General features: G+C 34.9%; 1 protein-coding gene across 9 annotated transcripts in view; it reads right to left on the bottom strand.

The window, feature by feature from the left end:
- Positions 1-17666, bottom strand: part of AP3B1 (adaptor related protein complex 3 subunit beta 1) — a 261344-nt gene that overhangs the window by 115088 nt on the left and 128590 nt on the right. For all 9 annotated transcript variants that reach the window (XM_042941819.1, XM_042941809.1, XM_042941836.1 and 6 more), the window contains 2 exons: positions 15592-15724; positions 8905-9014 (listed from right to left, as the gene is read on the bottom strand). In XM_042941819.1, the coding sequence (XP_042797753.1) occupies positions 8905-9014; positions 15592-15724 (243 nt within the window). The remainder of the gene's footprint in view (positions 1-8904; positions 9015-15591; positions 15725-17666) is intronic.

The following is a 17666-nucleotide window of genomic DNA, read 5'->3' on the forward strand; positions in this document are numbered from 1 at the left end:
CAAAAGTTTTAAGAGATTCTGTATATTCCTATTCTTTAATATACTAAGATTAAAATAATATTTAAACACTGTAAACATTAATAATGCATAATTTAAAATACAACTCTTTGGGAAAAAATGAAAATCAATACATTCTAACGCTCACAATGAAAATCTCAAGATGGTGGTGTTAGAGGGCAGGGTAATACTCAGAGGTTCCAGAATTAAGGTAATAAAATTTCCAAGGAAACATAAAAAACTTTGAAAACTTTTCCACAACAAGAAATAATATCAATATAAATGTATTTATTCCAAATTTTTGGTGATGGCAATTGTTTTTAAAAGATTAGAAAATCAACAAACACACTGTTTTTGTGCATTTGGCTGGAATCAGAATCATAAGATTTTCAGATTCCAGTCATATCTTTCTCTTCCAGTTATGTTCCAGAACTCTCCTTCGTACATCACCGATACTATGATTCATGTATGTATCATAGTATCAATGGTCTTTCAAAGATTTAAAGCAACCAAAAAAAGAGCAAGATAGAAAATTAGTCACTTTTTGTTCTCCATGGTCTTCTCAACCACAGAATAAACAGGACACTGAACTAAAACCAAACTGATAATATACTCACACAAATGCTCTGATTATTAACCTCTGCTTTTTCAATATTTCAAAGACAAGCTGGATTGTAAATGACTTTGATTCTTTATTCTGAATGCCCTGAACAAGTGCTTAAGTGCACTTTTTAAACCTTCTACGAGAAGGCAGTTTCCACTGCCATTTTAACCCAGTAACTTAGTTGCAAAAACAAATAATGATTCCTAGCTGACCACAGCAGTTACAGAAAGACATCTAGAATGATTTTACAGATCACTTTGTAAGCAGTTCAATTTAAAAGCTATTGTGTTTCGACTCTAGCCACTGCACAATGCAACAGTGTAAAATAAATCCTGCAAAAACATCAATTTTATGTATCTAAATTTGTCAAAGGCAAAATCAGTAGATATCTAAACAAACTGCAGAAAAATAGCAAATGAGATCCAATAATCTGTATCAGGCCTCAGTAGGCATTAATACTTTAGTATGAATTAAGTTGGGGCAGCAGGGCAAGTGTAGTTACCTTGTGACACGGCAGGCATTCAGTAAGGCACTAGGGCACTGAGTACATAAAGTACTATTTCAAAATTACTCAGTAGTCTTCACAAAATAACATCTTTTAATTATTCTTTTATGATATTAACTCATCTGTCCCATTAAACACTATGTGTAACCCTGGTTCAACAATCTTCATGTAGCATGCATTTTATTCTGGAAGGACTTTGCTCCAAAAGCAGTATTTAATACACACAAAGGATATTCCAAAGAATAAAATATTCACAATCAGAATATATAAGTTGACTGCACTACAGACCTATATCTTATTCAATTTGAATTTAAAAGTAGAATTAATTTAAATTTTAGTGTTCATGTGTTTAGCTATGTCACTTAATAAATAGCAAATGGGATCTAAGTCTTGAATACAACAAAATCCAAGTTTCTTTTTTAAAAAAATTATATAGCCAACATCTACTGAGTTCTCACCATGTGTCTGCACTATTTTTAAGACTTTACCTGTTTTCTGACACAAAAACAGACACTCAGATCAATGGAACAGAACAGAGAACCCAGAAATGGACCCACAAATGTATGGCCAACTAATCTTTGACAAAGCAGGAAAGAATATCCAATGGAATAAAGACAGCTTCTTCAGCAAGTGGTGCTGGGAAAACTGGACAGTGACACACAGAAGAATGAACCTGGACTACTCTCTTACACCATACACAAAAATAAACTCAAAATGGATGAAAGACCTAAATGTAACACAGGAAGCCATAAAAATCCTTGAGGAGAAAGCAGGCAAAAACCTCTTTGATCTTGGCCGCAGCAACTTCTTACTCAACACATCTCCGGAGGCAAGGGAAACAAAAGTAAAAATGAACTATTGGGACCTCATCAAAATAAAAAGCTTCTGCACAGTGAAGGAAACAATCAGCAAAACTAAAAGGCAACCAACAGAATGGGAGAATATTTGCAAACTATCAGATACAGAGTTAGAATCCAAAATCTGTAAAGAACTTATCGAACTCAACACCCAAAAAACAAATGATCCAGTGAAGAAATGGGCAAAAGACATGAATAGACACTTCTCCAAAGAAGACATCCAGATGGCCAACTGACACATGAAAAAATGCTCAACACCATTCATCATCAGGGAAATACAAATCAAAACCACAATGGGATATACCACCTTACACCTGTCAGAATGGCTAACATTAACAATTCAGGCAACAACAGATGTTGGCAAGGATGCGGAGAAAGAGGATCTCTTTTGCATTGTTGGAAGCAATACAAGCTGGTGCAGCCACTCTGGAAAACAGTATGGAGGTTCCTCAAAAAACTAAAAATAGAACTCCCCTACGACCCAGCAATTGCACTACTAGGCATGCATCCAAGGGATACAGGTGTGCTGTTTCGAAGGGACACATACACCCCCATGTTTATAGCAGCACTATCAACAATAGCCAAAGTATGGAAAGAGCCCAAATGTCCATTGATGGATAAATGGACAAAGAAGATGTGGTATATATATATAATGGAGTATTACTCAGCAATCAAAAAGAATGAAATCTTGCCATTTGCAACTACATGGATGGAACTGGAGGGTATTGCGCTAAGCGAAATTAGAGAAAGACAAATATCATATGACTTCACTCATATGAGGACTTTAAGACACAGAGGAGATGAACATAAGGGAAGGGAAGCAAAAAAAATATAAAAACAGGGAGGGGGACAAAACATAAGAGGCAAATATGGAGAACAAACAGAGGGTTACTGGAGGGGTTGTGGGAGGGGGGATGGGCTAAATGGCTAAGGGGCATTAAGGAATCTACTCCTGAAATCATTGTTGCACTATATGACAACTAATTTGGATGTAAATTAAAAAATAAAATTAAACATACATACATACATACATATATATAAGACTTTACCTGTTTTCTTAGTCTGTTATCATAAAAACCTTAGAAAGCAAGATGTACCATTATTCCCACTTGATATACAAGGAAACAGGGCACAAAGGAGTTAAGAAACTTGCCCAACATCTTACAGTTCGTCAGTGGTAGAACTAAGACCAGAAGTCCAAATAAAACCTGGAATCCACAGTTCACCATAGCCATTGGGCAGAGACAAAATAAGTGTACTATACTAGGAAAAATACCAGCCAGCAAAACAAGAAGACTGGTTCTGGTCCTAGACTGATCATGTATATCATGGAGACAGATAACTTCACATCAGTGGGCCTCATTTACTCATTCATCAAACGAAGTATTCCCCCTTTGGCCATGTCCTTTGGCCACAGTGTACAATGGCTCCCCTATAGGCTAGATGTAGGTTTGTCATATGTGGCCTTTATTATGTTGAGGTATGTTCCTTCTACAACCAGTATGTTAAAGGTTTTTATGTGCTTTTTATCTTTCACCTTATTGCTGTGATATATTATATTTATTGATTTGCACGTATGAAACCAGTTTTGCATCCTAGGGATAAATCCCATTTGGTCATGACGTATAATCCTTTTGATGAGTTCCTGGAGCACCTGGGTGGCTCAGTCAGTTGAGTGTCCGACTTCGGCTCAGGTCATGATCTCGTATTTCTTGAGTTTGAGCCCCGCATCGGTCTCTGTGCTGATGGCTCAGAACCTGGAGCCTGCTTCAGATTAAGTGTCTCCCTCTCTCTCTCTGCCCCTCCCCCATTCACACTGTCTCTCAAAAATAAACATTAAAAAAATTTTTTTAAAATGTGTTCTTGAATTCAAGGTGCTAATATTTTGTTGTAATTTTTCATCTATATTTATCATGGATATTAATCGATAGCTTTCTTTTCTTGTGGGATCCTTACTTGCTGTTTCTTAACTTTTTTCATATCTTTTCAAAGAATCAGCTCTTGGTTTTACTGATCCTTTCTATTACTTTTCTGGTCTCTATTTCACTTATTTCTGCTGTGATCCTTCTTATTTTCTTTCTTCCATGAGCTTTGGGGTTTATTTTGTTCTTTTTCTAGTTCTTTGAGATGTAAAGTTAGGTTGTTTTTTGAGATCTGCTTTCTTTCTTTCTTTTTTTTTTTTTTTTTTAGGTTTTAACCACTTTTGGAAGTTTTATCTTTTTTTTTCCTTTATTCTTTTTAATTTTATTTTTAAAAATTTACATCCAAATTAGTTAGCATACAGTACAACAATGATTTCAGGAGTAGATTCCTTAGTGCCCCTTACCCATTTAGGCCATCCCCCTCCCATAAGCCCTCCCGTAACCCTCAGTTTGTTCTCCATAGTTATGTCTCTTCTGTTTTGTCCCCCTCCCTGTTTTTATATTATTTTTATTTCCCTTCCCTTAGGTTCATCTGTTTTGTTTCAAAGTCCTCATATGAGAGAAGTCATATGATTTTTGTCTTTCACTGACTAATTTCACTTAGCATAATACCCTCCAGTTCCATCCATGTAGTTGCAAATGGCAAGATTTCATTCTTTTTGATTACTGAGTAATACTCCATTGTATATATATACCACATCTTCTTTATCCATCCATCCACCGATGGACATTTGGGCTCCTTCCATACTTTGGCTATTGTTGATAGTGCTGCTATAAACATGGGGGTACATGTGTCCCTTTGAAACAGCACATCTGTATCCTGTGGATAAATGCCTAGTGGTGCAGTTGCCGGGTTGTAGGGTAGTTCTATTTTTAGTTTTTTGGGGGAACCTCCACACTGTTTTCCAGAGTGGCTGCACCAGCTTGCATTCCCAGAGATCTGATTTCTTAATATGTGTGTTCATTGGTATAATCTTTCCTCTACAAGTGCTATAAAGTTTCAAACCAATTTTCCTGCATACCATAGTATTTGATACATTGTATTTTCATTTTCACTTGTTTCAAGATAATTTTTTCCTTCTGATTTCCTCTTTGACTCAATGGTTGTTTCAAAGTGTGCTGTTTAGTTTCCATATATTTGTAGATCTTTTCACCTTCCTCTTATTTTTTATTTCTAGCTTCATACCACTGTGGTCAGAAAAGACAGCTGCTATGATTTTAAGCTTCTTACGCAAATATTAAAGCTACTCTCTTAACCCCTACACCTCTCATACACAATCTATGAGAAGTCCTGGCTTTGATAACTGGAATCAATATTAAGAGTAGATACAAAGACAAAGGCACTCTCTGGTGAGAAATGTGGTGGGAGCTCAGATGCTAACACATTTCTGTGAGTCTTACTCTTAGCTTTAAAATAATTATATAACTGCCTTGCAAGCTTTACTAACACCTTGAGGGGAAGAAAATTTCATCACCAGAGATATTAAAAATTGGTCCTGATAGGCTCCAAATCTTGCCTTGAACCACACAAATATGACACCTCTTAAGAACATCAGAGTACATATCACCCCAACTTCAAAGAAAAAAATAATACATTTCCCCCAAACTACAACTCCATTAGTTACAGAACATTAGTTTTTAACTTTAGCCAACAATGAAGGGACACAATGGAGAAGAGTTTGAAGAAAAACCAGACAGAAGCCATGGAGAATGTTTCAAAAGGGAAGAAGCAGTATATGAAGTCAAATGTTAACAAAAGATCATGAAAGACACATGAACAGCAAATTATCCACTGGGTTTAATAAGAAAACAGTGAGTGACCCTGGCAAAGGCAGTATTAGTGGACTAGTGGGGAGGCAAAATCAGACTGTGACAGACTGAGGAGTGAGTTTTAGATCAGGAAATAAAATTCTTTTCAAGTAATTCTTCAAAAAAACCTTAAGTTTTAAAGGTGGAAGGGAATGAAATAAGACCTAATAATAATGACAGCAGACACTTATGTAGTACCTATGTGCCAGAAACATCCTTAAGAGCTTTACATATATTAACTAATATAATGTTTATAAAATATGAGAGGTTGTCTCTTTTTTTCCACTATCATTTCACAGATGGTTAAAGTATAGAAGTTTTAATGGAAAAACACAGAGATGGTAAGTGGTGGAGCCAAGATTAATATTTGGTTTTAATTCTTTAAGTACAATTTTATGATTTATAGAAAACTTGGAAGAAAAATAAACAGAGGTTTTGAGTACTCTTCACACAGATTCCCCAAATGTTATCAGCTTACTATATATTTGCTTTACTTTTCCATACATACACAGATATTTTGCTTTCTAAATTGGTAACAAGTTGTAGACTTGCCTTTAAACACCAAAATACTTCGGTGCAAACTTCATAATAAAAGGAATGCTCTTACATTACTACAGTAAAATGATTTAAAAATTAGGAATTTAAACAGTGAACCAATACTCTTATCTAATCTACAGATCTTATTGAAATTTTTCCATTTTTCCCTACCAAGTCCCTTATAGCAAAAGAAAATTAAAAATATGTGTAGCATTAAGTTGTCATATCCTTTTAATCTCTTTTAATGTGAAAAAGGTCCTGAATTTTTCTTTATATTTCATGATACTGGCATTTTTAATGAGTGCAAGTCAGTTATTTTTGTAGTATACCTTCATCTGAGTTTGTCTCATGTTTCCTCTTGATTGTATCCAAGTTATTCATTTTTGGCAGAAATGCAACAGACCTGAAGCTGAGTTCTATTCAGTAGGTCATATCAGAAGGTATTTGATCCCATTGCTGGCAATGTTAACTATGTTCATTTGGTTCATGCAGCACCTGTCAGGTTTCTCCATTGTGAAAGTCAAAGGTCATTATCTTATGCTTCATAATGAAGTATCTTATGAGGGTATACTTTGAGACTGTACAGATATCCTCTTACTACTCAAACTTTCACCCCCTAGTTTTTCACATTGCTTGATGATTCCTACCTGAATCAATTATTGTTGTGATAGCTTGCAAATGGTGATATTCCAATTCCATCATGCCTTTCATATTTATTAGTTGTTTTGCACTGTAAGAAAGAGCTTCACTTTCTCTCATTCATTCATTCATTCATTCATTCCAGTGTGGACTCAAGAGGGTCTTACCCTATTCAATAGGCCATAATTCTTTTACTGTAGTTTATTTTGTTGTTCAAATTGACCAGTGAGAACCCCTTCAAGCTGGCTCTTTGTCTTTTTGACATATCCCTATCATTCTGTGAGCATTTCCTTGCTTTTTAAAGCCCAACAATATGTTCCAAGATCATCTTGCTCTTCCCTTGCCCTAGTTCTGAAACCAGTCATTTCTCTAAGCAGCCCTGGTTTCCTTTGAGTGGTGAATGGAATTTAAAAACCAAGGTCTACCATAAAAAAGGAATGCAGTACTACATTCTAGAACATGCACAAACCTTGAAAATATGCTAAGTTAAAGAAGCTAGACACAAAAGGCCACTTGATATATGATTCCATTTATATGAAATATCCAGAATAAGCAAATCCATAGAGACAAAGTAGATTACTTTGTCAAGAGCTGGAGTAAAGGGAGAATCAGGAGTTTGAGCCATGGGATTCTTTTTTTTATTATTATCTTTTATTTTTTAAAATTTACATCCAAATTAGTTAGCATATAGTGCAACAATGATTTCAGGAGTAGATTCCTTAATGCCCCTTGGCCATAATTTAGCCCATCCCCCCTCCCACAACCCCTCCAGCAACTGTCAGTTTGTTCTCCATATTTATGAGTCTCTTCTGTTTTGTCCCCCTCCCTGTTTTTATATTTTTTTTGTTCCCCTTCCCTTATGTTCATCTGTTTTGTTTCAAAGCCCTCATATGAGTGAAGTCATATGATTTTTGTCTTTCTCTGACTGACTAATTTCACTTAGCATAATACCCTCCAGTTCCATCCGTGTAGTGGCAAATGGCAAGATTTCATTCTTTTTGATTACCGAGTAATACTCCATTGTGTATGTATGTGTATATATATATATATATATATATATATTGTGTATATATACACATACACACACACACACATCTTCTTTATCCATCCATCCATCGATGGACATTTGGGCTCTTTGCATACTTTGGCTACTGTTGATAGTGCTGCTATAAACATGGGGGTGCATGTGTCCCTTTGAAACAGCACACCTGTATCCCGTGGATAAATGCCTAGTAGTGCAATTGCTGGGTCATAGGGTAGTTCTATTTTTAGTTTTTTGAGGAACCTCCATATTGTTTTCCAGAGTGGCTGCACCAGCTTGCACTACCACCAACAATGCAAAAGAGATCCTCTTTCTCTGCATCCTCGCCAACATCTGTTGTTGCCTGAGTTGTTAATGTTAGCCATTCTGACAGGTGTAATAAGGTGGTATCTCATTGTGGTTTTGATTTGTATTTCCATGGGATTCTTTTATTAGAATGATGAAAACACACTGGAATTACACAAGAGTGATGACTGCACCATTTTATGAATATACCAAAACCCACTAAATTATATAAGAGTGAATTTTATGGTATAAAATTATATCTCAATTAAAAAAACAAAACAAGATCTGGGCACTAGCTGTGCTCATTTGTATTCGAGTATTATGCATGTAGGCCCTCTCAAAGGACAACTTAAGAAATAGATGTTTGTATACCCAATATATGCATTCATATCTATACATATAAACGTGTGTAGACACATACACACATGCATTTAAACACTCACATACATCTAGAATATAAAAACTTATGAAGTTTACACTGCTATCTCCAATTCCAATCTAACACTACAGCATTTATTGCATCCTTCCCCTTTTTCAGATTTGTAATTCCCTTCCACAACAGTGTCAAATCTTAGAAGCAGGATGTGAATCCAGATAGTTAAGGTTTCTTAGCCACTATACGTTAAGATGTCCATTTATTTTAACACTATAATTTACTGACAAATATCTAGTTAAAATTCAGGAAAGATCGCTTAATTGGTACTCACAGTGATACTGTCCAAGAGTTTAGCCATATGTTTAATAATTTCACCATGTTGTGCAGGTTGCATTTGCAGTAATTTCTTAATAACAACCACACTTTCAGCAACAACTATTTCTGAAAAAGACAGAGATCATTCATATTACATACGTGTAATGCAATTCAAAGGCAATATTCTTGGTCAAATGTAAATTTAAATTAACAAAATATTATACGTGTCTTAATGACGAGGTGAAAACTATAACCAGGAATAAATTTCCAAATTTTGGGGGTTCACACTGTTTTAAGCAGAAGAGTACACTTAAATTTCTAATCTCTGCTGTTGCCTCCTAGCTTCTGATACCCCTTTTCAATACCTGCCTCTTTGAGTCAAAAAAGGAAAGTGAGGTTCAATTTTGCTACACACCATAATGTTCAAGTGTCTGGTTTTTAACTATAGCTTTCAAATACTTGATTTCTACCACAGTGTGGTAATTAAGTAGTTATACAGTTCTTTGATTCCTATCAATTATAAAGTGGTAATCAAACACCTACAATCTAAGTAACTTTTTTCCAATTCAAAAGAAAACAGCAAACTAAAAACAAAATTCCTTAAGTGGTATGTCCAGACAAGTGAGTAGTAAGGATCATCAGTAGTAAGAAAGGTGGTACTATAGAAATAACAGACTTCAAAGCCAGAAAGAGTAGGTTTATGCACTGGAATGTCTCCATTTGTTGCATGAATCCACTCTCTGCCTTTCATGAACTACTCTGTGCCCACAGAGGTTGACCTCTGTGGACTGCATCAACCAGACTCCCTTACCCCTGGCTTCCAGCTGTGTTTAGCTGATAGGAAGCACCAGCAGGAGATCAAGGGCAGGAGGAGAGCGTATTTGCTATCCTAGCTCTCTCTACTGCAAGGCCTCCCTTGGCAATGCATGCATTCCTCTTCGGAGAGTTTCAGTTCCTGGGAGTGGCTCTCTCCTGCTGAGTCTGGTCCCACTCCTCACACCCCTTCCCTTCAATTCTAGATCTGATAAAGGGGCTTCCCACTGTTGCTAGCCTGTTAGCTCCAACGTGTTACGTCATACCTTCTTGGTTTCCCTTAATCCTGCCCACACCTTATGGGTAGTTCCTTCATTAAATTCTCTTCAATCCTTCCTTTTAAGTGTGCCATCTGTTTCTTGCCAGGGCCTTACTAATATAATAATTGGCAGTGGGAGTGGCTCCAAGGAAGCAGATCCTCAAACGGATTCTGAGACTCAGTTATCAAACTTAAGTGGCTAATCACTGGTCCAGAGTTGCATTTATGGTGGCACCAGCAGAGAATTGTTGTTGAACTAGCCAGAGCACCTGAACTTATGGAATGAATCTTGCATAAACAATTATTAATGCTACTGATGCCAAAAAAATAAGTCAACAATGCCTTCACTTATTACTTTGACATTTTTTATTAATAGGGCTTCATGGATATTAGAGCTTCCCTTGGCATACACAACAAAGATTTATTTCAATATCATACTGAAAATACCAAGATTTGTGTTTATTCTTTTCTCTGAAATATATTTTCTTATCTAGCTCCCTTTAAGAATATAAGTGAAATTTTTATCACTCTAATCATTATTAAATATACATATTTCAAACTATATATACCTTTTTCTCCAGGGGAATGATAAATCAGTGTTTATACAGTGCTTCAGTTTACAAAATGATGTATTTCTTTCTCTACTCATGGTAACATATGGTAGGTATCTTATTATCATTATTTTAAAGATGAAGAGAGAAATGGACTAGAATTATATGACTTTGTCCAGAATTCAAACTCAGAACGTGAATGTACAATTTTACTTCAAAATTCTAAGTTACTACATACAGCTATTACTTTTATAAAGACCACTGCTTTGAGCTTTGATGCAAACAAAGATTAAGATCCTGCTCTTGTCAAACTTACATTCTAGTAAGAAAATTTAAATGGTTATATAAGTAATTACGATGCAAAGTAAAATATGGTAAATGTGGTTTTAAGAATCTACAGTATAAAAATTTATATTTTTAAAATATATTATAGCAAAACTAGACTAAGAAAAAATATTGTATAATTTTAATTATCCACATGCAGAGGCAGGATTGGCTACAGTTGATATATATATTTGGCATCATTTATCTTTCGTGCTGTATTACTTTCCTATTACCACAAACTTAAAGGCTTACAACAATACACATTTAGCATCTTACAGTTCCGGAGTCACGAGTTAACAGTTTAGCCCTTATGGGGCTAAAAGCAAGGTGTCAACAGGACCATCTCTATGCGGGTTCTAGGAGAAAATCCATTTTTTGCCTTTTTCCAACCTCTACAGACTGTCTGGATTCCTTGGCTCAAGGCCCCATTCCAGCAATGGCATCACTTACAATCTGTGCTTCTGATATCTGACTTTGTTGACCTTCCTCCTTTGCTTAAGAGGATGCTTTTGACTTCCATCTCAAGAATCTTAATCTCGGCAAAGTCCCTTCTGCCAGTTAAGATAGGATATTCGCAGGTTCTGAGCATAAGGACCCGGACGTCTATGAGGGAGGCATGATTCTGTCTACCCCAAGTGCCTTCTTATCCCTTCCTGTAATCACACCATACTTTTCCTTGATACTATCTCCTGTTTTTCCAAGATTCCAGGACTGTGGTGCTGCTCTATCCAAAGCACAAAATGATCCTGTGTTCTGACCTTTCCAAGCTTCTTCCTTGTCCTTAACAAAACTTAATGGCCCTTACTCTAGAAGTACAACATACTATTTTTTAATTTTATTTTATTTTGATAAGAACAGTGAACATGAGATCTACCCTTGTACCAAACTTTATTTATTTTTTGACGTTTATTTATTTTTGAGAGACAGAGAGAGATAGAGCATGAGCAGAGGAGGAGAAGAAAGAGAGGGAGACACAGAATCCGAAGCAGGCTCCAGGCTCTGAGCTGTCAGCACAGAGCAAGAGACAGGGCTCGAACCCACAGACTGTAAGATCATGACCTGAGCCAAAGTCAGATGCTTAACCGATTGAGCCACCCAGGTGCCCCGCCCCTCATACCAAACCTTAAAATGTACAATACATTGTTGTTGACTATAGGTACAATGTTGCACAGCAAATCTCTAGAGCTTATTCAACTTGCTTAATTAACTGAAACATTAGGTTTGCTGTTTAGTAATTGCCCATTTCCCTTTTCCTCCATCCCCTGGCACTGCCATTCCACTCTCTGATTCTATGAATTTGACTATTTTAGGTATCTCACACCAGTGGAATCATTCAGTATTTGGCTTTTTGTGGCAGGCTTATTTCATTTAGCATGTGTTCCAGGTTACTATAGTCTACTATTATACTCATTTTGCAAATGAAGAATCTGAAGCACAGGGAGATTGAGTAATTTATTCAAGATAACATTAACACTCAAACACAGGTAGTCTAGTTCTGCATACAAGCAGATAGCTCACCATAAACTAACTGGTCAGTATACAAAAGGACTATAATACATGTTTTTTATATTACTGTTTTCATCTATTAGACTGTTAACTCTGTAAAGGGAAGAACCTTTTTTTATAGGCTGAATGAGTACCTCATTCATCTATTCAACATTTACTAAATACCCCAACTGATTCGCTTTCAATAAATTTTTACTGAAATATATAAAACTAAATGAAACACAAAGTAGTCCTCTGCCCCAATCCTTTTAGTTTACAGTAGATGGTAAGGTTATTTAGGCAAGCAAATTTTGCTAATGTATTACCTGAAGTAAGTTAACTTATAGAATTAAATTATCTTAAGCCAACTGAAATGCAGATTTCTCATAAAGATCCTTGAGAAATTATCAAATTAACCTTAGTGATGCTGAACTATTTTAGGCAAGCTTCAAGTCAGCCTTGAAAAGCCCTCTCCATGTCAAGAAGAGAGAACATAAAAAAATAAAAAGCGAAAACAAAAATCTACACATCTAAAAACAATATGTTGAATATAGGCAAAAAAGAATGGAGCTGAAATGTTGCACCTATGGTTTTAAGATACATTATCTGAAGAGATGATGAGGTATTTGAATTAACAGAAAATCAAGAATCACAGATCCCTAGAGCCTCAAAAGATCTTAAGAGATTTTAAAGAAACTGAGCCCTCATTCTTGATACCTATTCCTAAAAGCAGATCTTTTAATAGGAGAAAAAAAGGGGCTCTATTGTCAGGAACGGTCACTATAAAGCTAAAAATACTAATACTTTCTTGAATGCTACTGATTTTAATATGAATATTCTCTTTATTTGTTTTACCAGTTACTTTTATTGAGGTGTCCAAACTACAAAAGTGTAGCTCATATAATAAATAATCAAAGAATCAGATACTATAGGCTAATGATGATTATGTAACCAGAATCAGGACACTATGATTTAAGTTTCTTAATATTCAAACTGTAGGAAAAAAGCCATGTTGTAAGGATAGTTTTGATTTACCAAAAACAAAAGTCTAAACATTAAAATATGAGAGTTTAAATTAGTAACTCCTCCTACCTTTAAGAGTGAACATAGATTATATTTGTCCCCCATTATCTAATTATAAAACAATCTATTCTTCCCTTCAAAGTGTTATAAAGATAGAATATTCATCTTTTAAATTAAAGTCAATAAAAAATATTGTTCAAGACTTTAATATATTATAAAGCTGAAGTAGAGATAATTGCTTTAAAATACACAACTTGCAAATTTCACATGAGAAAAAAGGTTCAAAAACTAAAATTCAGAAACCTTGAATATTCTTTTGTATTTAAAAGAACTAATGAATATTCTAAATAATTTGTAGTACTTTTTATATGTAACTAAATTTTAAAAGAATAATTTACCCTGGAAAACTTTGGTTCATCACCTTTAATGTTCTGGAGATACTTTCCCAAGAAAAGCACTACATAAAACCAAACAGAAAGTCATTATTAAGATATAGGAAATAAAACATGTTTTTCAACTCACACTTAAAGTGTGACATAGAAACTGAGAAAGGGGCACCTCGGTGGCTCGGTCAATTGAGTGTCTGACTTTGGCTCAGGTCATGATCTCACAGCTTGTGAGCTCAAGCCCCACATCAGGCTTGGTGCTGTCATCCGCGCAGAGCCCGCTTTACATCCTCTGTCACTCTCCCTCTCTGTCCCTCCCCTGCTTGCGCTCTCTCTCTCTCAAAAATAAAGACAACATTAAAAAAAAAAGAAATAGAGACAAAAAGGATGCTATCACTAAATGTAAGGGGGGCCCAGGTGGCTCAGTTGGTTAAGCATCTGACTTTGGCTCAGGTCATGATCTCACGGTTTGTGAGTTTGAGCCCCATGTCTGGGTCTGGGCTGAGAGCTCCGAGGCCACTTTGGATTCTCAGTCTCCCTTTCCCATTTACATGCACAGTCCTTCTTTCTGTGTGTCTCAAAAATAAACATTAAAAAAAATACAAGTAGAAATGGGCAAAATGACTGACATTTAAAACTTAAGCGCCTCTAGTTACCTTCTACAGTCATATTTTTTAAAAATCTATTTCCTTGATAATTTTTGTTGTCACTTATTTAGAATTTTAATATTGCATGTAGATAAATGTTCTACCCATCATATTATCTTGAGTTTGCAGGATTAAGGTTTATAATTTTATGTTCACAATAAAAAAAATCACTCTTACTCGGGGCTAAATTTTGTTTCAATAATATCCTTGGAAGTACTTATCACAATGTTACAGTTTTCTAAAGAGATCTACATGTAGGAATAGATAATTAGGGATAACAGAATTATTGTCATGAAAATATACATAATAATATAAATAAAGTATAAATATAAAATGTATTCAAGCTTCTTATGTTTCAATATGCTTGCTATGTCTAAATATGATGTAATTATACTTAGAATTCCACAAATAATTTCAATGATTTTACACAAAAAAATTAAGCTTTTCTTAAAAAGAATCTCTTGTTTTAATCAAATATACAATCATAATAAAAATCTTCTAAATAGATTATTATAAAGGTGAAAGTGACTAATATTTCTTTCTCCAAAGGACTTCACTTTCTAAAGCCATACCATAGAAATAACTGACATTTTACCGCAGAACAATATGAAACCTAGATTATGCATTTTACTGGTTATCACCTATCCAGTTTTACAATATGTTTACATGTTGTCTGACTTAACAACATGAAGTGCTTTCAAACTAATGACTGTTAAGTCAAGTTTAATCCTGAATATGAAATTATTAGATGCATTTTTAGAACAAACCTTTGAAGATACACAATAAACATACTTTTTTGATCTAGCCACTTCTCCATGCTATAGTCATTTGCCTGCTTTTAGCACCCTCTGCAGGTGAACCAATATTATATATGACTTCTATGTCATTAAAAGCAGTAAAACAGAACCTTTGTGGAAAGGGTATAATGAAGGTGATTAAATTGTGAAGAAATAAAATAAAACACACTTTCTTAGTTCTTGTTTAAGGAGAAACAAACACTGTTTCCAAGTTAGTTATCTAATTTACTAAAACAACGACAAAGAAGTGTGTGTGGGTCTTTGTATTTCAAAGATAAAATGCTACTTTCATCATGACCATGCTATTGACATACAGGAAACACTAAAATGAGATGTTAAAAAATGTTACAATATGAAGAACATGCCAAGAATATTCAAAGGATAAATTTCTTGAAGTAAAATGACATTGTTAACTTACCATCTCTGTTGGACAAGAGACATACCAGGCCATTGAGGCATGTGTCTGTGACTTCTGAGATGTTGGTTGCACATCTGCCTATAGTTTGAATAGTGGCTGCTGCAAATTCTTTATCCTGGCTTTTCACATAGGTCTAAAAAATACCATTTCAATTAGTTTATACTTTAGGGTACTAACAAGTGAACAAAAAGAACCCTACTGTATTAAGCTTTGTCAGAAATGAAAATTTTATAATACATAACACAATATTCTCATTTATATGCGCAAGAGGTCCAAATGATGACTTAGCTTAATTAAATTTTGTTTTTCACTTAAACAATGTGCCTTAGAAGAGGCGCATTTTCAAGCCAGGTTCATTCACCTGTGGCCACAGAGGCTTGTGATTCCAAAACAGATAGTGGGGAGCAGTCACCCAAAGACAGCAATTAGTTTAAGTGCAAGGTTGAAAGAGATGATGAGAACTCTCTCTTTGGAGGTTTCAGTTCATTTAACCAGCAGCATCTGTGAATCTATGAAAAAAAGGGTTGCTTTTTCAGAGACACTAAATCTAAAGTTGGGAGAAGAGGAGGAAAAGGACAAATATACCACTGACAAACATTTTACTTCCAAAATGGTATCTGAATGTAATAAAACTACAATAGCTACAGTGAGTAGTTCAGTAAAGACTTTATATATACTCATTTTGTAACAAAATGCCACAGTTTTGAAATAGATTTTCTTTAAAAGAACATTTTGAAAATATAGTGTTGGGGCATCTGGGTGGCTCAGTTAAGCAACCGACTCTTGATTTCATCTCAGGTCACGATTTCATGATTTATGGGATCAGGCCGCCCATCAGGCTCTGCACTGAGTGTGGAGACTGCTTTGGATTCTGTGTCTCCGTCTCTCTTGGCTCCTCCCCTGCTCTCTCTCTCCCAATAAATTAATAAAACTAAAAAAATTTTAAAAATATAAATGTAAACTATATATTTATATAAACTTAAAAATAACTGATTTAATAATAGAAAGTTAAAAGATCTTTACAAAATTTACTATAACCCTAACGAATTTCACTTTGATTATAAATTTCTTAATTTAAAATTCAGCTTTTATTGTTTACAGAAATGAGTATACTTTAAATATGCATATTTATATATTATATGTAACAGAATTTAAAATCCCCTGTTCGACTGAATTTTTTTTTAATTTTTTTTTTTTTTAAATAAGCTTTGCGCTCAACGTGGGCTTAAACTTACAACCCTGAGATCAAGAGTTGCCATGTTCTACTGACTGAGCAAGCCAAGTGCCCCTCAATGGAATTTTTTTTTCTTTTAAGTAGGCTTCAAGCCCAGTGCAGAGCCCAATGTGGGGCTTGCACTCACGGCCGTGAGATCAAGACCTGAGCTGAGATAGAGACTCGGATACTTAACTGACTGAACTACCCAGGCATCCCTCAAGTGAATTTTTAAAAAAAAGACTGCCAACCTCAAATGAGAAGAACATAATGTACAATTAACACTGGTTCTCTAACATGCCAACGAGGATGTACATTTAAATGGTGCCGAAGAGAAAAACCTAAGAATATCTAAAACTGTACAAATTTTGTGAAAATAGTACAAATAACAGGATAAATACTAAAGAAATAAATAAAACAAATTCTCTTAGTTCCATGGAGGAGAGGTCAATTGTATTTAAAACTGTTTCCCACTTGATGACCTAATTTCCTCAATCAGAATACGTCATTAGAAAAATTCTCTATTTTACTCAAAAAATTACTATTGTAAGTAAACTGAACATATCTATAAACATAACCCATAAAACACACAAATGAGGTACAAATATTAACAGTGATAAAAAGTGGATACATAAAGAATGTATTAGAAAGTCTGACTAACTAAAGGACCTTATGCCCTGATATTAAATGAAATTAAATGAAATCGGTAGATCACCAATATTCTGAAATAGGTCCAATGTATCACTTGTGTACAATTAAACAATGCTATAAAATTACCTGAGACTCACTGTCTACATCCCCAGTAAACCTGACATAAGCAGTAGGTTCACAGTAAAAGGCTACCCAAAAAGATTACCCACAA

Source organism: Panthera leo, chromosome A1 (assembly GCF_018350215.1).
Source record: "Panthera leo isolate Ple1 chromosome A1, P.leo_Ple1_pat1.1, whole genome shotgun sequence".
Taxonomy (NCBI): domain Eukaryota; kingdom Metazoa; phylum Chordata; class Mammalia; order Carnivora; family Felidae; genus Panthera; species Panthera leo.